Here is a 26,931-nt window from a genome sequence, read left to right on the forward strand (position 1 = left end):
GGGCGCAGCGCCTGGAGGGGGCGGGGCCGGGTCGGGCTTCGCGGTCGGCGGGCCAGCAGGGAGGGCGCCTTTGGCTTCCCCACCGGCCATGGAGCGGCTGACGTTGCCTCCCCGCGGCGCGGCGGCAGTGGACGAGTACCTGGAGTATAGGAGGTGAGGCTGTGGCTCCGGGCCGGCCCTTCGCCGCTCCGAGGGGCCACGATCCCTGGGCTGAGGGCGAGGGCAGGGGCCCGGCGGGTGTCCGCGGGGGTTCCCTGAATCTTTGCCTGGGTTGTTGGGGGAGGCCTAGATTAATTCCAGTTTCGTCTTTGCCTAATTAAATATTGTAGGGCCACGCAGTTCTATGCAATGATGAGTCTTCCGATGCCATTTAAGAGGTCCCTCTGCTCCCTTCCAAGAAGGATGGCTAACTCTAGTTGATACAGAGGTCCAACTGTTTTTTAAATGGCCATTGAAAACATTCACATCGAGTACTAGAGGCTATAGAAGTTAGCATGCATCAAATTAACCCAGTAATAGGGTCGACCGTGAACTTCTGAACGCACTCCCCACCCCGAGGTGCTGGTTTTAGGAGAAAGGCACCGACTGGTGTTTTGGTGTTCTGGAGAAACCCCTTCCGAAACTGGAAACGTAGGCGCTCCTTTGGCCTGAGGACCCGGCTAATTGTCCTGGGTCCTGACCGAGGCTGGTGCACCTGCAGCGACGCGCTCTTTTTCCGCTTCCTGGGGGTTTTGATCGTCCGGAATCTGGGCGGATGGGAAGTCCTGGAGAGGGCCGCCAGAGGACGCGGAGTTGGGGCTGGAGGATGTGTGTGTACAAGCAGAGGGGAGACGCTCCAGGCTCGGCCAGGGAGGCCGGAGTGAGCGACAGGGCCTCCTCTGCGGCATCGTGGGCGACCCAGATGACCCAGAGGTGTGCGCGCAGACGGCCCCCCAGCTGACTGCTCTCCCGCGCTCCGACTGCCCTCCCGCGCTCCGACTGCCCCGTTGGTGTAGTTTTCGGTAACCCTTAGAACTGCCTGGAGATTCTGAGCCAGAAGAATAAGGGCTAGGAGCTTGATGGGGTCAGTTCCCACGCCCGGTTCAGGGTCAGAACAACCACCATCCAGTCCTCGCGCAGAGCAGAGCCGGCTCCTTGAGCCTCCAGTTCCCCAGAGCTATTGCCTGGGAGCAAGTTGCTGGAGCTGGTGTTGACTGATAACTTGGATATTTAGATATGTGAATTGTGGGCCTCCAGTTAATTCTTGCCTAGCTCCGAACATGTTAGGGCAGACCTGGTGGGAAATTATGTATTTATTTATTTTATTGAGACAGGGTCTGACTCTTGCCCAGGCTGGAGTGCAGTGGCGCGATCTCGGCTCACCGCAATCTCCACCTCCTGGGTTCAAGTGATTCTCCTGCCTCAGCCTCCCGAGTAGCTGGGACTACAGGCGCCCAGTTGATTTTTGTATTTTCTGTAGAGACGGGATTTCACCATGTTGCCCAGGCTGGTCTTGAACTCCTGGGCTCCGCCCGCCTTGGCCTCCTAAAGTGTTGGGATTACAGGCCTGAGCCACCGTGCCCAGCTGGGAAATTATTTTTGCAATCATAAATAACTTGAAACACTTCCCTCTGAAAGAGATTATTAGGTCCTTTACTGACGTCAGGATTTTAGAAAAGTGGGGAAAACAGGACTTGAGTGCCTAGATGTGAAAAGGTGGGCTGGGAAGGTGGGGTGGGAAGATGAGTCAAAATATGAGTTTAGAAGGAAACAAACTTTCCTTCCTAAGAGTTTTCCTGGATTTGGTCTTGTCTAGGTGCTTTGGTGGGAGTCAGTTGGGAGGGGAAGCATGCAGGCTTGTTACTCACACTGTGGGAGTAACATATATACACATATATATTTATACATTTATATACAGGTATATAAATATGTGTGTGTGTATATATATATATATATATATATATATATATATATTTTAGATAGAGTCTTGCTCTGCTGCCCAGTCTGGAGTGCAGTGGCGCTATCTCAGCTCACTGTAACCTCTGCCTCCATGGTTCAAGCAATTCTCAGTGCCTCAGTTTCCAGAGTAGTTGGGATTATAGGCGCCCACCACCACGCCCCGCTAATTTTTTCATTATTGGTAGAGACGGGGTTTTGCTATATTGGCCAGGCTGGTCTCGAACTCCTGACCTAAAGTGATCCGCCTGCTTCAGCCTCCCAAAGTGCTGGGATTACAGGTGTGAGCCACTGTGCTGTGAGTTTTAATCTGCATTTGAACAAGATCCCCTGGGGATTCTGTAAGTACAATAAAATTTGAGTTGCACTGGTTTAGTACTTAAATACCAATGACATCTTACTTTTAAAAGATCTTTTAAAGATCCGTATTTATCTTAAGATCTTAATACCTGTTGGTATTCTTAATAGGTACAAGAAAGTGAAATGGCCCAAAATTTAACTCAGAAATAAATGCCCTTTGTTTCTTTGCTATTATGTATCTAGATTGTCTGTGTAAAGAAGATAGTTTTGATTATTTCATAGCTTATACATTGGTTTTCCTTTTTTTTTTTAATGGCAAGCACATAGAGCAATGGTTTTTATTTTCTACCTCAGCTAAAGCCTTCAAACTATGGAAAAAAGCATGTAGCATTCTACAAATATCACTTTTTGTGACTTTTCAAGGGGAGTATTTTCAGGGAGAAATGTCTTCAGTTTTGGAAAAACTTCTTTTAGGTGTGCTTTCTTTTCCTCCAGGGAGGCCAATTCTTAATTTCGTTTCATAGAAATAGTGGGGGCTTAATATTTTCCCATAAAATTTTGGGTTCTTACTTCTGAAATTAAACAATGATAAACCTGATTACCTAATACACAAATGTAGTTTGAGCTTTTGCTGAACCAAGTGTGTATTTAGGTTCCACATGTTTAAACCCCTGGCCAGGGTTTGGAGACAGGTATGGAAATTAGTCATATTGGCTTCTGCTTTGATATTTTTTGTACTTTTTTGGGATACATTTTCAAAGGAGGAAAATGTTAGAATTTTTAGCAGTTAAGGCTCTACCTTTAATGAGAAGAATGAGAATCTTTGCTTCAGTATCAAAGGAAAAACTGAGATGAATATGTGGTAATCCTCTGTTGATAAACCTGGATCAGTAAAGTTGCGTTATGAATTCATTGTTTTTCCTATTAATAACCCTCTTGTATAGGAAGTTAAGGGAGAAAAGATTTCTTTTCTCACCCATCACTAGGTTCATGGCTGAGGCACCTATGTTTCTGGATCAAACCGAGGGTTGGGCTGCTTATTCTCGTGGCCCAATAATGCGATTCAGACGAACTGGGAAAGAAGGGAGATTATTTCCGTAACTGGTTATAGGGAGAAGGCCTGGAAGATATTGGCAGACTAACTCAAAATTACAAAGTTTTCCAGAGCTTATATACCTTTTAAGCTATATGTTTATGTGTAAGTGTGCATTTATCTAAAGCCATAAATGATTAACTTCTAATCTATAACTAAGATCTGAGTCCTGAAGACCTTCCTCTGGAGCCTCAGTAATTTACTTAATCTAAATGGGTCCAGGTGCTGGGTGATTACTCTTGTCTTGTCTCGTGCTAAATCATGGAGGTTTGGGGAGTTCCTTCAGACCCCCAATAAACTTGTTTGTGGAGGTCTGGGGAGTTTCTTCAGACCCCCAATAAAACTTGTTTAGTCCTAAATGGGTCCTTTAAGAATTCCTTCGTTATCTTGTCATGCTGCAAGGCCCAGGAAAGGCCTGGGCAAAACTCTTTGTGGGCTGTTGTTACTTTCCAGCCTTTGTATAAGGACACTGGTTCTATCAGCTTTTAGTATTTAACTTCACCACTCAGTCAGTGCAGTAACAGGTGTTACGGAGACCTGGCCTGCCACATCTGTCAGAAAAGACAGATTTATAAAATAAAAGCTTACAAATTTATTTAATATTTGCAGTGGCCTGGTCATAGCTCACCCGGAAAATAAATACTCAAAGTTTAAGAGAAATATATATTTTTATTGTAGAATTGTTGGTGAGGATGATGGAGGGAAACTTTTTACTCCTGAAGAATATGAAGAATACAAAAGAAAAGTTTTACCTCTGCGCTTACAAAACAGATTATTTGTGAGCTGGCGGTCACCAACAGGGATGGATTGTAAACTTGTGGGCCCAGAGACACTGTGCTTTTGTACACACAGGTAAGATACTTTATTGCAAAGTTTTTTGATAATTAGAAAATAAAAAGCTAAGCATATCTTACTTCTACAAATTGTGATGACTGAGAAACATTTAACAATTGTCCTTTATGTAGTAGAGTAGAAATTATCAGCTGGGGATGGCGGCTCACATCTGTTATCCCAGAACTTTGGGAGGCCGAGGCAGAAGGACTGCTTGAGCCCAGGAGTTCTAGTCTGCAGTGAGCTGTGATTGTGCAACTGCATTCCATCCTGGGTGACAGAGAGTGAAACCTTGTCTCTTAAACAAAAATTGGCCGGGCGCAGTGGCTCATACCTGTAATTCCAGCACTTTGGGAGGCCGAGGTGAGCGGATCACTAGGTCAGGAGTTCAAGATGAGTCTGGCCAACATAGTGAAACCCTGTGTCTACTGAAAATACAAAAAATTAGCCGAGTGTGGTGGCACGCGCCTGTAATCCTAGCTACTTGGGAGGCTGAGGCAGGAGAATTGCTTGAACCTGGGAAGTGAGGTTGCAGTGAGCCAAAATCATGCCACTGTACACCAGCCTGGGTGACAAGTATGAGGCTCTGTCTCAAAACAAAACAAAATAAAACAAAAAAATGAAACAAACCCCACAAAAATTATCTAAAGGTTTTTAAAGCTATAATTAAAATTTTTCCATCATATCCTATTAGCGCTCATCATGGAGTCTTACCATCTTAAGCAGTTCTCTTGCCATTGGTAAAAATGTTTGGCCCTGTGGCTTTGCCAGGGGTCTTTCAGTTTGACTGGGGAGCAGAGTCTACCTACATCTCACATCACTGGAGAAGGTAGAGAATGGGTCATCAGACTGAGGAACTACTTTAAGCATTGCTTGAATTGGCCCACACTGATCATGCTGTCCATCTATAAGTATAAACATTTCTCCTCAAATTTACTAATGGCCTTTTATACCTTAAGGATCTGCTATGTTGATACCTCTCTTTAAACAAACAAGCACACTGCTTTGCATTACAAATGGTCATGTTCCAAGAAAAGTGCCTAAAGGAAAGGAAGTAAGTGAGGCTCCAGTTTTTGACTTGAGTTGTCTGTATCTGAACTTTGCGTTTTGCTGTGTGTGTGCTCTACTTTAAATTTTGCTACTGTCTTACAGTTGTAAAGTTCAGAATACCTAAGCTGCTTCACAGAAAAGTCTCTGAACCTATTCCATGTTTTCAGGCAGCAACTTTAACTTTCGGTTCCAAGAGGAACCACCCTATTCTGATAGCAATTTCTGGGGCTCTTTCACAGAGACTCTTTGTATAGTTGCTATTTAGAGTTGCAGTTTGCCAGAGTTTGTTAGGCAGTTGCTAGGATGAGTAATGTTGTATATAGATTGACTATAAATTTATTTAGCAACCCCAGCTAAAAACACTGAGGAGGAATGGAGGATAAGAGACGTGTTGATATCTTTCAGAATTAAAGAGGGGTTTGGTAAGTTTGTGATAGTTTTATAATTTATTCTTACACAAATTTAGTGCCACTTTCTAATCTCTGTATAACTTATACAGCATGGACTTGAACATCAGAACTGATCCAACTCAACTTTTTTTTTTTTTGAGACAGGGTTTTACTCTGTCACTCAGGTTGGAGTACAGTGGCATGATCTTTGCTCATTGCAGCCTCGACCTCCTGGGCTCTAGCGATCCTTTGACCTCAGCCTCCCAAGTAGCTGGGGCCAGAGACACTGTGTTTTTGTATAGTTCTTATACTGTTTTTCTTGGCGTGTGCCACCACATCCAGCTAATTTTTGTATTTTTTTGTAGAGAAGTGGTTTGGCTTTATTGCCCAGACTCCTGGGCTCAAGTGATCTGTCTACCTTGGACTTTCCAAAGTACTCAGATTACACATGTGTGCCACCATGCTCAGCTGACCCAACTCAACTTTGATGGAGAAGTTATTGTATTTAGTACTGATCCACTCAGTGAGATTTCTTCCAAACTTTTCCCCCAACCATAAAAGTGATATATGATTATTAAGGAAAATGGGGGATATATAGAAACAGAATATATTCTATATACAATATAGAGAAGCAGCTCACTACCCAAAGCCAGCTGCTAGTTTTGTTTTGTTTTGTTTTGTTTTACAATATCTGTATGACTTTTTCTTTTTCCTTTCTTTTTTTTTTTTTTTTTTTTGAGACAGAGTTTCACTCTTCTTGCCCAGGCTGGAGTGCAATGGCATGATCTTGGCTCACTACAACCTCTACCTCATGGGTTCAAGCGATTCTCCTGCCTCAGCCTCCCAAGTAGCTGGGACTACAGTCATGCACCACCATTCCCAGCTAATTTTGTATTTTTAGCAGAGATGGGGTTTCTCCATGTTGGTTAGGCTGCTCTCGAACTCCTAGCCTCAGGTGATCCTGAGGCTGCCTCCCCTGCCTTGGCCTCCCAAAGTGCTGGGATTACAGGCATGAGCCACTGTGCCCGGCCTGACTTTTTCATTTAACTGTGGTTCATTTAACTGTTGTTAATTATGTGTTTGCGTAAAATACTGAGCCACTTTTTAATGACAGAAATCACAGAAATATGTTTCCACGTTGTTATGTGCTGGTCAAAAACAAGATTTTAAACACCTGCCAGCTAGTCCAGCTAGTCCAGTGGTGTTTATCTGTGTTCTCCGGAGCTGTGAGAGAGCCTTGAGGGTGTGCCAGGTGGAAGGGCGGGTTAGGAGAAGGGGAAACTCTATTCTGTTCTTCCTCTTGCTCTAACCAATTCTGCATTTGTTTTATGTATTCTCGTTCTATAAAAGATGTTATTTGACAAAGGGGTTTCACTGCTAAAAGGTTTGAAAACCTGTTGTCTAGTAATTTACTTACTAGTTCTTTTATGTTGTGTGGGTGTGTGTATCATGTAGCTGATGTAAGTACTATTGCTAATATTATTGGTATGCATAAAGCTTTTTCTATAAATGGAATTATTTTCTTAGGGTATATTTTCCAAAAATGAAATTTCTGGTTCAAATAATGGACCTTTTAACGTTTCTTGAAACATTATTAAATAGCATTTGTTCTTTTGTAACACTCTTTTTTTCTTTTTTGAGACAGAACCTCACTCTGTTGCACAGGCTGGAGTACAGTGACGCAATCTCAGCTCACTGCAACCTCTGCCTCCCGGGTTCAAGGGATTCTCCTGCCTCAGGCTCTCGAGTAGCTGGGACTACAGGCATGCACCACCATGCCTGGCTAATTTTTGTATTTTTAGAAGAGACGGGGTTTCATCGTGTTGCCCAGGTTGGTCTCGAACTCCTGAGCTCAAGTGATCCACCTGCCTTGGCCTCCCAAAGTGCTGGGATTACAGGCATGTGCCACTGGCACCTGGCCCTTTCGTAACAGTCTTGATAACATTGTGTATTACATATAGTTTTAAAAAACTTTGACTCTTTTTGCTAAGTTAAAATGGTATCTCATTTTAATTTGGATTTTTCTTTGATTAATATTGAGAATAATAAATTTAGTATTATTTTACTGAATATCACCTATGAGAAGAAAGTGAGTGGTCTTATTTAAGAAAATCACAGTAGTATAAGGAGGAGCTTTGGCTTTCAAAAATATTGATAATTTATTTTGAAGTCAAAAGTTATATTAAAATAAATTACATAAATACGCGTTTATTGAATGTATTTCTATTTTAAGTAGCAAACATATGGAAATAAATTTAAGTAATGCACTTTGATAAAAATAACATTCTTTTCTCTTTTTTTTGAGACAGAGTTTTGCTCTTGTTGCCCAGGCTGGAGTGCAATGGCGCGATCTTGGCTCACCGCAACCTCTGCCTCCTGGGTTCAAGCAATTCTCCTGCCTCAGCCTCCTGAGTAGCTGGGGTTACAGGCATGTGCCATAATGGCCAGCTAGTTTTGTATTTTTAGTAGAAACGGGGTTTCTCTATGTTGGTCAGGCTGGTCTCGAACTCCCAACCTCAGGTGATCCGCCTGACTCGGCCCCCCAAAGTGCTAGGATTACAGGCCTGAGCCACTGCACCCGACCTGAACTTTTTCATACTCTTAGGTTGTGCTTCTATATTAAGGAATCTGTAGAGGTAAGTGTTTTGAGGAAATTATATAATTATTCTTTGTATTGCTGTGAAACAGCTTCTGAAATAACTAAAAATAGAAATCTAAAAGAGTGAAGATTTCCTCTGACCAAAGCAACATAGCTGATACAAGTACTATATGTAGGAGAGTTTATTTTCACCTTACTATGAAGAATAATAAAACAATAATAATTTAAAAAATCGTATCTGCCTTTAATATAATAGAAATTGTAATTTTTGATAATACCTGTATTGTGTTCAGATTTCTCTCTCTCTCTCATTTTTTTAGGTATAAACAACATAAAACTGACTTGGAAACGATTCCTCAGCAGCGCCCCATTGATCTGCCCTGCCGAGTGACTGGCTGCCAGTGCAGGGCTTACCTTTATGTCCCCTTGAATGGCAGCCAGCCCATTCGCTGCAGGTGCAAACACTTTGCTGATCAGCACAGTGCTGCGCCTGGCTTTATGTGCAATATATGTGAGTTATATAATTATAAACACATAAACTCAGAATGTTTATACGTCTTCCTTGAATATTTAACGTGCCTTTGTACTGGTTGTAGAGTTAATATTCAATTGTATTAGTTGTGGAGTTAACGTTCAGTTATAGCGTTAACATGAAACAACTAAGGAAAATTCAATGGATAGATACTCTAAGATTTCATTTTTGTGGAAGAATTCAGAGTTAATGGTATGCTTGATAATCATAAACCCTCATTTCATGTAGTTCAGATAATTTAAGTAATAGTAATGGATTTTAAAGAATTACCAGATGTAGGGGCCGGGCGCGGTGGCTCAAGCCTGTAATCCCAGCACTTTGGGAGGCCGAGACGGGCGGATCACGAGTTCAGGAGATCGACACCATCCTGGCTAATCCGTTGAAACCCCGTCTCTATACAAAAAACTAGCCGGACGAGGTGGCGGGCGCCTGTAGTCGCAGCTACTCGGGAGGCTGAGGCGGGAGAATGGCGTAAACCTGGGAGGCGGAGCTTGCAGTGAGCTGAGATCCGGCCACTGCACTCCAGCCTGGGCGACAGAGCGAGACTCCGTCTCAAAAAAAAAAAAAAAAAAAAAATTACCAGATGTGATCTGATTCAAATTTTCGAATACGGGAGTTGAATCAACTAAATTCTATTCATAGATTTTAAAAAAGCATTTTATAAGTCAAAACATTTTTATGGCTTGCTGATAGATTAACATAGCATGATCATTTTAATACTTTGTTTGCAGTAGCACCCTTACCTTAATACCTGTACCCAAATTCCAACCTCTACGCCTTTTGCCCTTACACTGGATCATCCATTGAACTAGGTAGAGTGCTAGTCCATTAGTTTCCTTCAGGAGATAGTCAATCCAGTTGTTTTTATAGTAGTTTGAGTTGAAATCTTATGATGAAGTATATAATAAAATATTTTTAATGACAGTGGCAGGAATAAATGTTTCATTGGCGAATATGGAAGTAGTTGGAGAAAACTGATTTATTTATATGCCTTGGTTCATATATATATATATAAAATAATTATTGTTATTTTTTAACAGAGTTTTGCTCTTGTCACTCAGGCTGGAGTGCAGTGGTGTGATCTCGGCTCACTGCAACCTCTGCCTCCAGGGTTCAAGTGATTCTCCTGCCTCAGCCTCCCAAGTAGCTGAGATTATAGGCACCCGCCACCACACCTGGCTAATTTTTGTGTTTTTAGTAGAGACAGGGTTTTACCATGTTGGCCAGGCTGTTCTCAAACCCCTGACCTCAAGTGATCTCCCTACTTTGGCCTTCCAAAGTGCTGGGATTCCAGGTGTGAGCCACTGCGCCTGGCTGTTCCCATATATGTTTGTCAGAGGTGTGAGTGGGTAAAGATTTTGTTAATGGTATATTCTGGCCTCCATTACAATATGGCTTGATTTTTTTCATACAACAACTTTGTTAAGACGTAATTCACATGTCATACAATTAACCTATTTAAAATGTGCAGCTTCATGATTTTTTATAATCAGCATGAATGTTGTGTAACCACCAGCACAATACACTTCAGAACATTTTTCTCACCCCAAAAAGAAACTCCATATTCACTAGGAGTCATTCCTTACTTTGCTCTCTCCCCAGCCCTAGGCAACCCATACTCTACTTTCTGTTTCTGGACTTGCCTATTCTGGACATTTTATATAAGTAGAATCATAGAATATGTGGTCTTTTGTGACTGACTTCTTTCATTTAGCATGATGTTTTCATGATTCATCCATGTAGCCTATATCAATACTTCTTTCCTTTTTATTGCTGAACAAGATTCCACTACACCCTTTCTGTGTCTACAGATTGACCTTCCAATTTGGCTTTTATGGGGAGTTGATCTGTAGGAAGATTTCTACATTATCTCTTCACCTGGTCCTGGCCACTGGGCTGTCCCTGCCATGCCGCTTATAATTCCGTTTTTGAGGAGAGGGCCTGCATTACCTGGTTCTTCAATTTCTTTTAGTCCTTGTGTTTTGCAGTTTTTTTTTTTTTTCCTGTGTTGTATCCGGTTACTACTTTAGCATGTTTTAGAAGTAAGAACAGTGGCTAGGAAGGAGTTCAGTGGCTGGAGGTAAGAGTTACAGGGGCCAGAGGATCTAGATTCAGCTGGCTTTTGCCAGGCTAAGTGTCTTTAGGGTAGACAACATAGGACCTTTAAGAATTTAACTCCCTTTACATCTTGATTCAGGTTCCAAGTGTTCAGGATTCCATAGCTGCTTCACTTGTGCTTGTGGTCAGCCTGCATATGCCCATGACACAGTAGTGGAAACTAAGCAAGAAAGATTGGCTCAGGGAAAACCAGTGGGACAGGATGTTCCTTATGCAGCCATGGGAGGATTAACTGGTTTCAGCTCGCTGGCGGAAGGCTACATGCGGTTAGATGACAGTGGGATTGGTAAGTGATGCTATGTGAAATGTGAGCCCATCGTATTGTTTTTATGTATGCTAGCAATAGTGAAGGCTTATCTTTGTTAAGCACTTCATAGTATTTTTCTTTCAGAAAACATTCTCTCATTTGATTTTTATTTTTTAAAAGAGGTTTTTAAAATTTTTATTTTATTTTTTATTTTTTCAGACCTATTTAGTATCCAAGAAAGAGGTTTTATTGCTACCATACAATGTATTGTCATTATAGAATTTAGAAAGCACGTGGCAGAGATCATTCTCATCCCAATACTTGTACTCAAATTTGAATCCACATCTCCATTGTTTGAAATAGCTGAATAATATTTATTTTATTTGATGTGATATAGTTTACCTGTTACTTTACTGTATGTAACTTATGCTATTGTATCCATTTCATTTTGGAAACAGTAGGCTTATGTTCATGTGTGTATATGAACATACATGTATATACATGTAATCACTTCTATAGTAAAATATGTATGTGTGTGCACACACATATATCTTCTTGCATACATATATGTTGTAAATAATGTAGGGAAAGTTTAATAGGATCTATTCTAAACTGTTAAAGGTAGATGGATCCTTCTGAGAGCTGAGTGGGACTGGGGAGCAGAATGTGTTCCCTGTCTGCTCGAAACACTTGTGTGTAAGTTTTTTTTTTTTTTTTCTGTTTTACAACAAGCATGTATTTTTTCATTTAAAAATTACATAAATACAAGTGTATATTTTCTTTTCTTTTTTTGTTTTTTTTGAGACAGAGTTTCACTCTCGTGGCCCAGGCTGGAGTGCAATGGTGCGATCTCGGCTCACTGCAACCTCAGCCTCACAGGTTCAAGCGATTCTCCTGCCTCAGCCTCCCGAGTAGCCGGGATTACAGGCATGTGCCACCACACCTGGCTAATTTTGTATTTTTAGTAGAGATGGAGTTTCTCCATGTTGGTCAGGCTGGTCTCAAACTCCCGACCTCAGGTGATCCGCCTGCCTCAGCCTCCCAAAGTGCTGGGATTACAGGTGTGAGCCACTATGCCAGGCCCATACAAGTGTATATTTTCTTGTAAAATATTCAAACACTAGAAATTAAGTGGAAAAAAAAGAGAAATTAATTACAAAGCACCCTTGAATACTTCTCTTTGTCTGATTCTTTCCCCGAGGGTAATTTGCTATCATCAATTAATTTTTCTCTTTAACATACAATTTTACTATTTACTTTTTAATTTTTAAAAATTATTTGTATTTATTGTTTAAGAGATAGGGTCTTGCTATGGTGCCCAGGCTAGGTTTGAACTCCTGGGCTCAAGCGATCCTCCAGTCTCAGCCTTCCTAGTAGCTGGGATTACAGGCATGCATCACCATACCTGGCTTTACTTGTTTTTTAGCTTAGAAAAATGTAAAGGCCTGTTGTGTCAGGACACACAAGTCTACTTCGTTCTTTTTAACTGCTGTATGGTATTCCACACTATAGATATAGCAGTTTATCTAATCATTTCCTTGTTCATGACATTTAGATTTCCATCTTTTTTTGCCATTACAAGCAATCTTGCCAAGAAAATCCTTGAATTTGTCTGCCTGTATCCTTACATGAATTTGACTCTAAGGTAGATACAGAGAAGTAAAACTACTGGAGCATGTTAACCTGTAAAATTCTAATACATTCTGCCAAAATGTCCTCCAAAAATGCTCTGCTTGTGTTTACTTCCTCTACTGATGCTTTAGCTTGCCTATTTCCTCACATTTAGGCTAATCATTGATATTATTAAACTTGATTTTTTTGCCAGTCTGATGTGTAAAATTGTCGTTGTTGTTTCAATTTGATTTCCCTGGTTATTTGTGAGACAGGGATCTTTTCATATTTATTGGCCATTTCACTTTCTGTGAATGGCCTATTCATATCCCTTGCTCATTTTTTTTTGTTTTTATCTTTTATCATTGACTTATAGGAAGTCTTTTTATTATTCTGTATTTTTTTTTGTTATTTATTTTGCAGACATTTTCTCTCAACCTGTCATTTGTCTTTTAACTTAATTTTTTTCTTTACAGTTTAAAAATTTTGGAGACAGGCCTTTCCTATTTCAGTTTTATAAATATATTCTCCTGCATTTTATTTTAGTATTTTTTTATGTTTAGCTTTTTCATATATCTGTAATTTATTTTTTGTGAAAGTGTGAGGTAGATGTGTCTAACTTCAGTTTTTGTCTAAATTGATGGCCAGTTATTCAAGCACCATTCTTTCCCAAATCATCTGACACTCTACCGTATTCTTTATTTTTATTTTACTTTAAGTTCTGGGATACGTGTGCAGAACATGCAGGTTTGTTACATAGGTATACATGTGCCATGGTGATATGCTGCAGCTATCAACCTGTCGTCTAGGTTTTAAGCCCTGCATGCATTAGCTATTTGTACTAATGCCCTCCCTCCGCTCGCCTCCCACCCTCCGACAGGCCCCTGTGTGTGATATTCCCCTCTCTGTGTCCATGTATTCTCATTGTTCAACTCCCACTTGTGAGTGAGAGCATGCGGTGTTTAGTTTTCTGTTCCTGCATTAGTTTGCTGAGAATGATGGCTTCCAGCTTCATCCATGTCTCTGCAAAGTACATGAACTCATTCTTTTTTATGGCTACATAGTATTCCATGGAAACTCTACCATATTCTGTCATATTCTCCATTTTGTACCATTGGCCCATTTGTCTATCCTGTGCCAATATTTTATACATATATATATATTTATTTTTTTGTGATAGCTTCCTGGTATGTCATATTTGATGTGGTAAATTCCTCGTCTTTGTGATTGTTTTCAAGATTGTCTTGATATTTTTGTGCATTTTCTCTTCTAGGTAATTTTATAACTAGCTTCTTAAATTTCATAAGTAAATTCTTCTGTAGTTTTATGGGTGCGTAATTGTGTTAGGTTCAAGCAACAGCTAAAGAAAACCCAACTACCAGTGTCAAAAAATGATGATGATGATGATCATGTTTGATGACTGCAACTTTGTACTACCAGCAGTTGTTTGAGCCACATCACATATATTATTTCACTTAATCCTCACAACAACTCTGTGAGTTAGATTATTATTCCTAGTTTACAGATGAGGATACGCAGCACAGAGAAGTAAAATAACATGCTCAGTGTTATTCAACTAAGAAGTAGCAGGGTTGGGTTCAACCCGAAGATTTCTGTGGGCTCCCTAGTCTGCCACATTGTTGGCTATTTGTGTACAGCTACTATATTGTTTTTGTTACTGCAGCTTTATAATAAATAAATTAGTTAATATTTATGACTTCATTTTATTGCTTCAGAATTTTCCTGACCTATTCTTACGTTTTAATTCTTTCAGAACTTTGGCATCATTTTGTTAAGGTATAAACACTCTATTATTTTAATTGAGATCACACTGAATATGTAGATGAATGTAGAAATAATTTTTTTTTCTTTTTAAGATGGGGTTTCGCTTTGTTTCCCAGGCTGGACTGCAGTAATATGATTATAGCTCACTGCAGCCTTGAACTCCTGGACTCAAGCAGTCCTCCCACCCAACCTCCTGAGTAGCTGCAACTATGGGCGCATGCCACTATGCCTGGCTAATATTTTACGTTTTATATTTTTTTTAGAGACAGAGTCTTACTGTGTTGCTCAGGTTGGTCTCAAACTCCTAAGGTCAAGTAATCTTCCCACCTCAGACTCCTGAGTAGCTGGGACTACAGGTGTAAGCCACCATGTAGAACTGATATTTTTAAATATTATCTTTTCATTTATTTGTCTGTGCAGCTAAGTGGAATTCTGAAGTTGTTATCCCAGAAGGCTTGCACAACCTTATTAAGTTTATTTCTAGGTATTTAATTTTTTTTTGAGATGGTGTCTCGTTCTGTCTCCCAGGCTGGAATGCAGTGGCATGATCTTGGCTCACTGCAATCTCTGCCTCCTGGGTTCAAGTGATTCTCCTGCCTCAGCCTCCTGAGTAGCTGGGATTACAGGTGCGTGCCACCATGCCCGGCTAACTTTTGTATTTTTAGTGGAGGCGTGGTTTTACCATGTTGGCCAGGCTGGTCCCGAACTCCTGACCTCAGGTGATCTGCCTGCCTTGGCCTCCCAAAGTGCTGGGATTACAGGTGTAAGCCACCATTCCTGGCCAATTTTTTTTCATTAGTATCATACATGAGATATTTTTTTCTTCCATTATATCTTCTTACTGATTATTGTTTGTTTATAAAAAAGCAAAAGTGTTTCATTGCTTTTGTTACCATTCTTATTACTTAATCTTAGAGTTTTTACTCAATTTTTAGTTTATTTTTAAAAAATAATGTTTTTGCCTCTTCCTTCCCAATATTTATGACTCTTATTCTTGACCAGTCAAAATGGCTAGTACTTCCAGAACAATGCTAAATAATGGTGGTAGCTGGCATCTTTGCCTTTTAGAGACTTCTAGTATTTTAACACTAAGTATCTTCAAAGGTATAGTCATGTGCCACTAAACGATGGGGATACATTCTGGAAAATGCATTGTTAGTTGATGTTTGTTATGTGAACATCATAGAGTGTACTTACATAAACCTAGATGGTAGAGTGTACTACACACCTAGCTACGTGGTATAGTCTTTTGTTCCTAGGCAACAAACTTGTTCATCATGCTACTGTACTGAATGCTGTAGACAGTTGTAACACAATGGTGAGTATTTGTATATTTAAATTTTTCTAAATATAGAAAAGGTACAGTAAAAATATGGCATAAAAAAATAAAATGGGCCATGTGCAGTGGCTCATGCCTGTAATCCCAGCATTTTGGAAGGCTGAGGCAGGCAGATCGCTTGAGCCCAGGAGTTTGAGACCAGCCTGGGCAACATGGCGAAACCATGTCTCTACAAAAATACAAAAAATTATTCGGGCATGGTATTGTGTGTGTGCCTGTAATCCCAGCTACTTGGTGAGGGCTGAGGTGAGAGGATCACGTGAGCCTGGGATGTAGAGGTTGCAATGAGCTGTGATGGCACCATTACCCTCCAGCCTGGGTGACAGAGCGAGACCCTGCCTCAAAATAAATCAATAAAATGTTACACTATTATAGGGCAGCCCTATTATAATCTTATGGGGCCACCATTGTATATGCAGCCCATTGGTGACTAAAATGTCTTATGTGACACATGATTTTATAGAGAAAGGAAACCTCTTCCTTTTGGTCCATGAAAGAAGGTGGGGTGAAGAAAGGTGAGAGTTAAGGAGAGGAAATATAAGATGTTTTTGTTCTGATTTCAGGTGTAAAGGAACCTAGGGGCAGAGGGACTCCAGATCTATTAGCCATGTAGATACCTAGACCAAGGAAACCTCTTGCTGGAATTTGGTTCCTTTTTGATGTGGAAAGAGTCCATAATTTCCAGCTCTCTGGGGGTGTGAGAAGGCAGCTGACCTGTGAGTCAGTGGGCCAGCCATGCCGTCTATCATAGCAGGGGGCAGAGCTGGAGATGGGTCCCCTTATCTGGGGGACTCAATAGAGGAAGTGACAGGTATTGAGGGAGTCTATACTTACAGTGGGAGCAAGCATAAGGCTACCAGGCCCTATCAAGCTGAGAGACCAACTTATTAAATTCAAGTTGAGCATTTGAGATCAGTAGCACTTGCAACCGCCAGAGGGCAGCACAAGGACCTGCGTGGGCCAGAGCCTTCTCTCATATTCCCACATGCCCCATCGGAGCCACTGGGGATGGAGGGGGCGGCGTGGGGAGAGACGGAGCAATCATCCCACACTGTTTATAAGATGAGGCTAACTTCTAACCCAGTTAGGACCAAAAGTTTGCTTTTTCCTTCACCTGTGGTATAGAGATAGCAGTGTGGGGGGAAGGTGGTGGTTTGTGAAGAAGGCAGAGCAGCTACACATTTTCTCCGAAGCTTCCTTCCTTTTGGTCCAGAAGTCAATGTATTTAGCAATTAGTCTTTCTAGTTTATGGTTTGGAGTTGTGGATGTTTCCTCATTTCACTGAAGAAGGCACTTTCTTCTTTATTTTTCATACTTTGTTTTCAGATGGCTTCCTAGTAAGGAATAAAGTAAAAATACACTTATTCTACCCTTTTCAGCCAGAGGTTCCTTATTATGAATGTCTTGCTTTTGATAGTGTTTTATAAGTATTACATATTAGGGTTTTGAACTTCTATGCTAACATAGGTACATAATATTCTGTGAAAAAAGTTCTCAGAAATGTGCAGAATACTTTTACCCATTTGCTTTTACTTTATGTGTCAGATAAAAATCTAAATAAAAAGACAGAGTCTCACTGTGTTGCCCAGGCCGGATCCAGTGAAGTGATGTGATCATAGCTCACTGCAGCCTCAAATTCCTGGGCTCAAGTGATCTTTCTGCTTTACCCTTCCAGGGAGGTAGGACTACAGGCACACGCCACCATGTCCAACTAATTTTTGTATTTTTTGTGTGTGTAGAGATGGGGTCTCCCTATGTTGCCAAGACTGGTCTTGAACTCCTGGCCTCAAGCAATCCTCTTGCTTTGGCTTTCCAAAGTGTTAAGATTACAGGCATGAGCCATTACACCCAGTCTAATTTTTTTTTTCTTTTTATAGAAGGAATTTCTAATGATTCTGCTGAGGTTCCAATTTATTTATATTAGAAGTAATAACTTGTAGGCCGGGCGCGGTGGCTCAAGCCTGTAATCCCAGCACTTTGGGAGGCTGAGACGGGCGGATCACGAGGTCAGGAGATCGAGACCATCCTGGCTAACATGGTGAAACCCCGTCTCTACTAAAAAATACAAAAAACTAGCCGGGCGAGGTGGCGAGCGCCTGTAGTCCCAGCTACTCAGGAGGCTGAGGCAGGAGAATGGCGTAAACCCGGGAGGCGGAGCTTGCAGTGAGCTGAGATCCGGCCATTGCACTCCAGCCTGGGCGACAGAGCGAGACTCCGTCTCAAAAAAAAAAAAAAAAAAAAAAAAAAAGAAGTAATAACTTGTTTGTATCCCTGTAAATATTTAATTTTTATTCTCCATGTATTGTTTTCTCAGGTGCACCTTCGGTTGAATTTTTAGAATCTCCCATTACGGCAGTAGACAACCCATTCCTAAAAGCATTTCAAGCATCATCTAGTTCTTCTCCAGAGACATTAACAGATGGTAATGAAATGAAGTTTAGAACTGTTTTTGGATGTAGTAAATTAGAATATGGAGCTTTGATTTGTTTTCTAGGCATCTCTCTTTTTTTCATTATTACGATAATTTAACTTCAAGTTAAGCTATCATTTTACTTTCTTTTATGTAAGCCACACACTGAGAAAAAGCAAGCAACTTCATTTTGTGTTGGGAAAAATAGCTAACTCCGAGAATTTAAAGGATTCTGGTAATACTATAATTTGAAGTTTTAAACCTTGTTCTGGTACATGCTCTGGTGTCTGAATAAGAGGGCCCTCTGGTGGACTAATTGCCTTTGGGTTTTCCCAAAGAGGCGTAATCCAGTGATAACCATAGGTTAGCAGAGTTTTATCATTTATAAATTAAGAGCAGGTACAATTCATTTTTAAGCACCAGTATTCTATATTTCCCTTATTGAAAACAAGAAGAATACATTTGTATGACTTATTAGGTATTTAAAATTTAGTATTTTAGAATGTTTTAAAATGAGAATTTTCTTTGATTTATCTGTATTTTCATACATCTAGACATTCCCCATAAGGGATTTTAAGGCTGCTTGCAAAAGCAACATACAACTTAGTACATAGTGATGAAATACATATAGAAGTAAGAAGCCAAGAAAAGGACACAACTGTGGCAGCTTTCAAGGTTGATGTAATTACTTTGTTTAAACTTCAGTTTTGACTGAGTTTAGTGGCAGCCAAGGCACAGAGGAAAGTGCAGTCAATTATATGTTTTTCTTTCTTAGACAGGAGGAAGCCTGAGTTCTTCAGTGCTAATGAATGTTACACCAATGCTGGATTTTTTTTTTTTTGAGACAAGTTCTTGCTCTGTTGTCCAAGCTGGTGTGCAGTGGTGTGATCATGGCTCACTGTTACCTTGAACTCCAGGGCTCAAGTGATCTTCCTGCCTCAGCCTTCCACATAGCTAGGAGTACAGGTGTGCCCCCACACCTGGGTAATTAAAAAAACTTTTTTTTTTTTTTTTTTTTTTTTTTTTTGCAGCAGGGTCTTGCTTTGTTGACTAGTTTGGTCTCAAACTCCTGGCCTCTAGCTATCCTCCTGCCACAGCTTCCCAAAGCAGTGGGATTGTAGCTATGTATCACTGCTCCTGGCCTGGCATGCTGGATTTTAAGTCAGTGTAGTGATCCTCAGTGATTAGTGGCTAAAGTAAAAGTTGCTGCTGTATTTCAGCAAATACAGCAGATGTTTGCTTGTTTCTGATAGTCACCTTTTCTTTCTATTTTTTTTTTTTTTTTTTTGAGACGGAGTCTGGCTCTGTCACCCAGGCTGGAGTGCAGTGGCGCGATCTCAGCTCACTGCAAGCTCCGCCTCCCGGGTTTACGCCATCCTCCTGCCTCAGCCTCCTGAGTAGCTGGGACTACAGGCGCTTGCCACCTCGCCCGGCTAGCTTTTTGTGTTTTTTAGTAGAGACGGGGTTTCACCGTGTTAGCCAGGATGGTCTCAATCTCCTGACCTTGTGATCTGCCCGTCTTGGCCTCCCAAAGTGCTGGGATTACAGGCTTGAGCCACCACGCCCGGCTTCTATTTTTTTTTTTTTTTTTTTTTGAGACAGAGTCTTGCTCTGTTACCCAGGCTGGAGTATAGTGGTGTGATCTTGGCTCACTGCAACCTCTACCTCCCTGGCTCAAGTGATCTCTCACCTCAGCCTCCTGAGTAGCTGGGACTACAGGAATGCACCACCATGTCCAGCTAAATTTTGAATTTTTTGTAGAGATAGGGTTTTGCCATGTTGCTCAGGCTGGTCTCGAACTCCTGAGCTCAAGCAATCCACCTGCCTCCACCTCCCAAAGTGCTGGGACTACAGGTGTGAATCACTGCACCTGGCCTGATAGTCACCTTTGAAGAGTTGGGGTATACCATTTTACTAGATAAATAGTAATATGCCATTATAATGCAACTCAATGTAGATGAGTCTGGAAGAGGTTTGGCTCAAATGGTCCCACATGATCCAGGGATATACCCAGAGTTTCCAGAGGAATGGGTAGATAACACTTATTCTAAACATCCATCCCTTCTGACTCTTCTCAGTAAGACTTTTGTGAAAGATAGTCGACAGACTGTAGCTGTACTCTGGTGATTGTCTGGAGTTACATGTTGCTGATTGAGGGTGAATTCATATGCTTTAGAAACTGAAGCGTGAGCGTTCAGGTTGCTATTCTGCTTTGGAAATGAAGGGACCCAGTGAAGATATTCACTTGCAACGAAGGTGAACTTTTCTATGAAATTAGGCTCTTGGGGCACCTACCAAGAAAACCAGACTTTTTCCTACAGAAGCAATTTTAAAAATTCCTTTCAGCATGTAAATTAGTGCTTGATCCATTTTACAAAGTGAGTACCGTGAAACATGGATAAAATAGATGAGTTTTGAAACATTTTGAAGCAGGTACTATCATTACTATGGTTGCCAATACCAAACCTCAATAATTACTTTTGTGCATTATCTCAAAGTGTAACATGGATTTCTAGTTATAAAATGTAAAAAGTAGTGGGACAAAACTAAGTGTACTCTTATATGGAATAGCTATTTAATATGAACTGTGGACTGTTTGGGAATGTTTGCTAGTGAAAAACACTTTTGTCCTGTGATGCCATTCTCTCTAAAAAGAGAGAATTAGGTAGTATGACCAATTATTCATTTAGGCCATTTTTAGTTTGAAAAATAAAACATTATCACCTGGCAGGAGAAAATTTTCTTTCTTTTATTTCAGGGGAATATGTAATGATATAAATACATTACTTAGATTTTTTTTTCCTTGTTAGTAGGTACAAGTAGTCAAGTTTCTTCATTAAGGAGACCTGAAGAGGATGATATGGCTTTCTTTGAGAGACGATACCAGGAAAGGGTAGGTTTTTGAGGAAATCCACTTGCATTAAGCATTTACTTGTAGCAAAAGCACTAGAATGATTATATATTGAATGTGGAACATCCTTGAAAATAATTTATAAAGTCTTTACTCACAGTTGGTATTAGGCCTTGAGGCTTATTAGAATAATTTACGCAGAAACAGGGCTAGAGAATAACATGATATTTAATACACTGGTTTATTTATGAAGGCCATAAAGATTGGATAAATGTGCAAATAAAATTGTCAGTAATAAACATCAATATCAGCAGATTTGTAAATTATATGTATCTTGAATTTCTTTTTTTATATGTGTACCTTTATTTTTTATTTAAAAATATTTGTCAAATAAAGATTGAGTATATTTTGAATTCTTTTTTTTTTTTTTTTTTTTGAGACGGAGCCTTTCTCTGTTACCCAGGCTGGAGTGCAGTGGTGCCATCTCGGCTCACTGCAAGCTCCGCCTCCCGGGTTCACGCCATTCTCCTACCGCAGCCTCCGGAGTAGCTGGGACTACAGGCGCCCGCCACCACACCCAGCTAATTTTTTGTATTTTTAGTAGAGATGGGGTTTCACCGTGTTAGCCAGGATGGTCTCGATCTCCTGAACTCTTGATTAGCCTGCCTCGGCCTCCCAAAGGAGTGGCCTTACAGGCGTGAGCGACCGCGCCTGGCGTCTGTTTTGAATTCTTAATATGTATTACTTATTCTTCTTAGAGGCTTTTAGGTGTATCCAGACTCGTTCAAATTACCCAATACACACCTGGGCGCAGAGGCTCACGCCTGTAATCCCAGCACTTTGGGAGGCCAAGGCAGGCGGATCACCTGAGGTTAGGAGTTTGGGACCAGGCTGTCCAACATGGGGAGACCCCGTCTCTACTAAAAAAAAATACAAAAATTAGCCGGGCATGGTGGTGTAGGCCTGTAATTCCAGCTATTTGGGAGGCTGAGGCAGGAGAATCGCTTGAACCTGGGAGGCAGAGATTACAGTGAGCCAAGATTGTGCCACTGCGCTCCAGCCTGGGTGACAGTGAAACTCCATGTAAAAAAAAAAAAAAATTACCCAATATTCTTTAAGAAACGGAACATTAAACATAAACATATTTTAACAATTTCCAGGGCTCAACAAGTGAAGTCTTGATGTGTTCACAGCTGTAAGTGAAAGTGACTCAGTTCACCAGGGTGTAAATGCCTTGGAGATAAGCACAGTGTTTTATTCATCTTTATATTTTCCCTAGCACCTAGCACAGTGCTTTGTGTGTGATAGGTTTTTAGTGAATTATGAATTTATGGAAAATTAAAAAAGTTAACACAAATATAATTGATACTTTCATACATGTCAACTTCTTATACTTTTGATATGTTTCATGGCCATGTTCATATTTGAGAGTTTTATTTTGTTTTTTTGTTTTACTAGATGAAAGAATGTTGGCTTAATGAGGTGTGGGGAATAGTATTTCAGCCACATGGCTGCAAGTACTTTCTTTAGGGTTATTGTTTCGTGGACATCATTATCTCTCCAGCCGGGTAATAAACTCCACAAAAGTAAAGATACTCCCGCCACTTTTTGTTGTATCCTATACGACTCTTAGACAAGAGCTTGTTGAGTAACTGAAAGGATGGAAAAAGTTGAACATTAAGTAAATTCAGGAAGTAAGTTGGAGACAGAGTAGCTTAAGAATTTTGAAGTCGAAGGGGAAAGGACAGAATTTAAGTCAGAGCTAGAAAATAGAGATTTCTGCAGTGATGGAAACATTCTATATCCATGCTTTAGTCAGTCTCCATATGGGGCTCTATAAGGCTAAATTTAAATTTTAAAAATTAAATGTTTATTTCCTCAGTCATACCAATCACATTTCAAGTGCTTAGTAGCCACATGTGGCTAGTGGCTTCCTTATTGGATAGCACAAGGCATTTCCATCCCTGCAGAAAGTTCTTTTCAAAAGTTGTGGTTTAAGGGTCTGTTTGGGCTGCTGTAACAAAATACCGTAAAGCTGGGTGGGTTATCAACAATAGAAATTTATTGCTCACAGTTTCAGAGACTGGGAAGTCTAATCAAGGTGCCGGCAGATTTGGTGTCTCGTGGAGGCCTGCTTCCTGGTCCGCAGATAGCATCTTCTTGCCGTGTCCTCATATGGTAAAAGGGGCATGATGGGTCTTGAGGCCTCTTTTATAAGGACACTTATCCCATTCATGAGGGCTCTGCACTCATGATCTAATCACTGCCCACAGGGCCCATCTCCTAATACCGCTACATTGGAGGTTAGGATTTCAACATGAATTTTGTGGGGATAAAAACATTCAGACCATAGCAAGGGGAAAGAGGTGTGGTAGGATGTCAGCGAGGGAGATGAAATGGTCAGAGTGATGGAAGAAAAGGCAACTTTTGCAGCAGCATCAGGGTATAAAGTTATAATCAAATCACTCTTCATTCTTGGAATACACACACTCACGGCCAAGTTTTAGTTTTTCCTCACAGGCTTATGGGAGACTGGATTCTAGAATTCCTTCCATCCCTTCTCCAGAAACCTGGAGTTTTGACTGCTTTGAAAACATGCCAATGGTGTTTGCTTGTGAGAAGATAAGGAGAGGAATTCTTATCTGTGAATGTTTTAAAGGATATACCTGGCCTGTCAAGATTGTTTATTATAGGCTGGGTGTATTATGCCTGTAATCCCAGCACTTTGGGAGGCCGAGGTGGGCGGATTATGAGGTCAGGAGTTTGAGACCAGCCTGGCCAACACGGTGAAACCACATCTCTACTAAACACACACACACACACACACACACACACACACACACACACACACACACACACAGAGTTAGCTGGGCATGGTGGCATGCGCCTGTAATCCCAGCTACTCAGGAGGCTGAGGCAGGAGAATCGCTTGAACCCAGGAGGCAAGGTTGCAGTGAGCCGAGATTGTGCTACTGCACTCCAGCCTGGGCGACAGAGCAGCACTCTGTCTTGGGGGAAAAAAAAATAACATAAACCTGGAATTTATGGATTTATGAGATGTAGTTTATAACTTTCTAGCCTCTGTGATTTGTAGATTTATGAGATACAGCTTATAAACTCTCCACCATGTGTGATTAATGGAGTATAAAAACTAAGAAGCCTATACCTAAATAACTTCCTCTGAGGTGACACGTACCATATGTGCTATTAGTAGTCGTCTTTTACTCCAAAACCATTTGGATCATTAGGAAGCTGTGTGTCTGATAGTTCAGAGCCTCTCGCAAGAGCAATGCCATGTGTGTATCTGGTTTTTGCTTGCATTCTTTGCTAATCATTGGCAACATCTGGCAGGGAAGAATCTATGCTGAGTGTAAGTGGGCTTTGATGAGTGAGACCTCTGTGGTAACATAGTTTACCCACTGCTTTTAGATCCTCTTGAGAAGTTGCTTTTCTATATCAGTTCAAGTTATTTTCTTCTGCTGTGGATGATTCTTGGTCTCTTTTCCCCAAGAAAGGAGAATTTTATTAAGGAAACAAATATCAAAGGTCTACTAGGTGCAAAGCACTGTATTCCTGCCAGGAAATTTAAAAAACAAAAGAAAACAACAAAAACAAAAACAAAAAAACAAAACAAACAAAAGAAAGAGGAGCAGGTATCTTTGCTTTTAAGACTCTAGATGGTTTGCTGAGGCGGTGGCTCACGCCTGTAATTCCAGCACTTCGGTAGGCTGAGGTGGGCCGATCACTTGAGGTCAGGCATTCAAGATGAGCCTGGTGAACATGGTGTAAACCCATCTCAACTAAAAATACGAAAATTAGCTGGGTGTGATGGTGCATGCCTGTAATCCCAGCTACTTGGGAGGCTGAGGCAGGAGAATCACTTGAACCTGGGAGGCAGAGGTTGCAATGAGTTGAGATTGTGCTACTGCACTCCAGCCTGGGCGACAGAGCGAGACTGTCTCAAAAAGAAAAAAAAAAAAGACTAGATGGTTGATGGATGTGTTTGCTACGTACTATTTCAAATGACAAACACTGCTTTGGTTTTTGTTTGTATTTTGGCATCTTTGCTTCTTAAAAATTTATGTTTCTACAAATCTAGCACTTGGCTTTAAATGAGTGAGGAAAAGGGTCTAGCATTTATCGAGTGCTTAAGTGCCTAGATCTTTATATATATTATTTACAGCTTTAGAACAACCCTGAGGAGTAGCTATTACTATGACATTTTTTTTTTACAAATGTAAAACTGTTAAATAAATTGCCCCAAATGCTTAATAAATGGTAGAAGTAGGATTTACTTTCTCTTCTATTTGACATCAAAACCTATAATTTTTGCCCTAGAATAGGGTATTTTTTGGGGGTCCTTCAGATGACCTGTTGTTTGATACGGTTTGCAAGAATGATATGAGTGTATGGTGTCCGAATGAGGTTCCCAACCCAACTCAAAGAGGCGAGAGAGGGAATAAATGTGGAGGAGACAGAGGTTGGATTAATCTGGTTTTATGATTGGAAGCTTGTATTACTTGCAGTTTGATAAGATTGGATAGACTGGTTTTACCAGGTCTCTCCTGGTTTCTTGATATTATTCCTATCAGTTCAGAAGGTCGGAGGCCCTGCCTTCTACCATGGGCCCTGACTTGCTCTCCCCTTCTCTTGCAGAGGTAAGGCAGTGGGGTTGCCTCTGGAAATTGGTGTGTGTGAATGTGAGTGGTAGTGAGTAGGAGGCAGGTTGGATTTGTGTTCTCTGGGGTCTTTAATCCCCTGGAAAAGGTCTCTATGTGTCTAAAAAGTTAGAAGGCCACTGCTTAGGGTATGTGTGCTGCTTTTTTGCTTTAACTACAATGGAGGAGGAAAAGGCTTTTAGAAAGGTAACTGGGAATATAGAAACCAGAATTATAGGAAACTATCCTTAAAGCAGTCCACGTTCCAGAGAGAATCTAGCTGGATTAGGTGCATTATATAACTCTGTAGGGAATGTGCATAGGCTGGATGTAAGTTTAGTCATTTTAGCACTTGTAATTTTAGTGGCAATTGAAATTAATTTTTTTTCTCTAAAGCAATATTCATGTTACTTTTATTAAAATGCTTCTGTAAAATTAAAATAAAACCATTTAAAAATGTGTAATTATGTCCCTTTAACAGATTTTGGCTTTTGTATTTAGCAGCTTAATAACTGTGGAATGGTTGTGACATGAATCTGAATGAGTTTTCTGCAAGTTTTTATTTTCTTTAGAATGGTTTACAAGTTATATCAATAAATATGTTAAATTTACAGATGAAAATGGAAAAGGCTGCTAAGTGGAAAGGAAAAGCTCCATTGCCATCAGCTACAAAACCTTCATGAAGACTATTGGATAAATTAAAACCATCATCCAAGTATCTTTTTCATGTTTATTTAAATGTAATAATACAGTTTATTTTTCCTGAAATTATTTACTTTTTTTTTTTTTTTTTTACTGTATAAATGTCTTTTGGGATGTTTCCTTAATTTATTTAAATAACTAAAAATGCCTATTACTTTTGTCAAAACTCATAATTTACTACTTTGTATGTACCTTTCTCTCTCCTGACAAATGAGGTTATTTTATATGAGTCAGTCTGAGAGTACAGTAAATGTTTTTAGTACATAATAATTTAACTGTTTCAGGCTATTTAAACAAAGATATTATCAAGGGTTTCGGACAAATATATAAGAGCCACTTTTTTGTCATTCAAAATAGTAAGTTAAAAACAAGAAAACAAAGCAAACAAAAAATAGTTAAAATTTTTTTTTATTTTTCAAACTTTGTAATGTTATGCTTTTAAATAAAAAATGTATCTTAAAATTATACAACCATTTTCTAG

The 26,931-nt window shown here is 40.3% G+C and overlaps 1 protein-coding gene across 4 annotated transcripts; it reads left to right on the forward strand.

The window, feature by feature from the left end:
• LOC105475698 (family with sequence similarity 221 member A) lies at positions 1–26,931 on the forward strand. 4 transcript variants are annotated; one of them, XM_071094937.1, is made up of 7 exons: positions 1–153; positions 4,007–4,180; positions 8,518–8,708; positions 10,927–11,133; positions 18,144–18,251; positions 21,053–21,132; positions 26,363–26,926. In XM_071094937.1, exons 1-7 carry the CDS (start codon positions 89–91, stop codon positions 26,429–26,431), a joined length of 894 nt encoding a protein of 297 aa, XP_070951038.1. In that variant the 5' UTR covers positions 1–88; the 3' UTR covers positions 26,432–26,926. The 4 variants fall into 4 exon arrangements, with proteins under 4 accessions (XP_070951038.1, XP_070951040.1, XP_011729478.2 ...); XM_011731176.2 differs by having other exon boundaries at positions 2–153; positions 21,050–21,132; positions 26,363–26,924; XM_071094939.1 differs by lacking the exon at positions 10,927–11,133 and having other exon boundaries at positions 21,050–21,132; positions 26,363–26,931.

The sequence above is a fragment of the Macaca nemestrina genome, chromosome 4 (assembly GCF_043159975.1).
Source record: "Macaca nemestrina isolate mMacNem1 chromosome 4, mMacNem.hap1, whole genome shotgun sequence".
Taxonomy (NCBI): domain Eukaryota; kingdom Metazoa; phylum Chordata; class Mammalia; order Primates; family Cercopithecidae; genus Macaca; species Macaca nemestrina.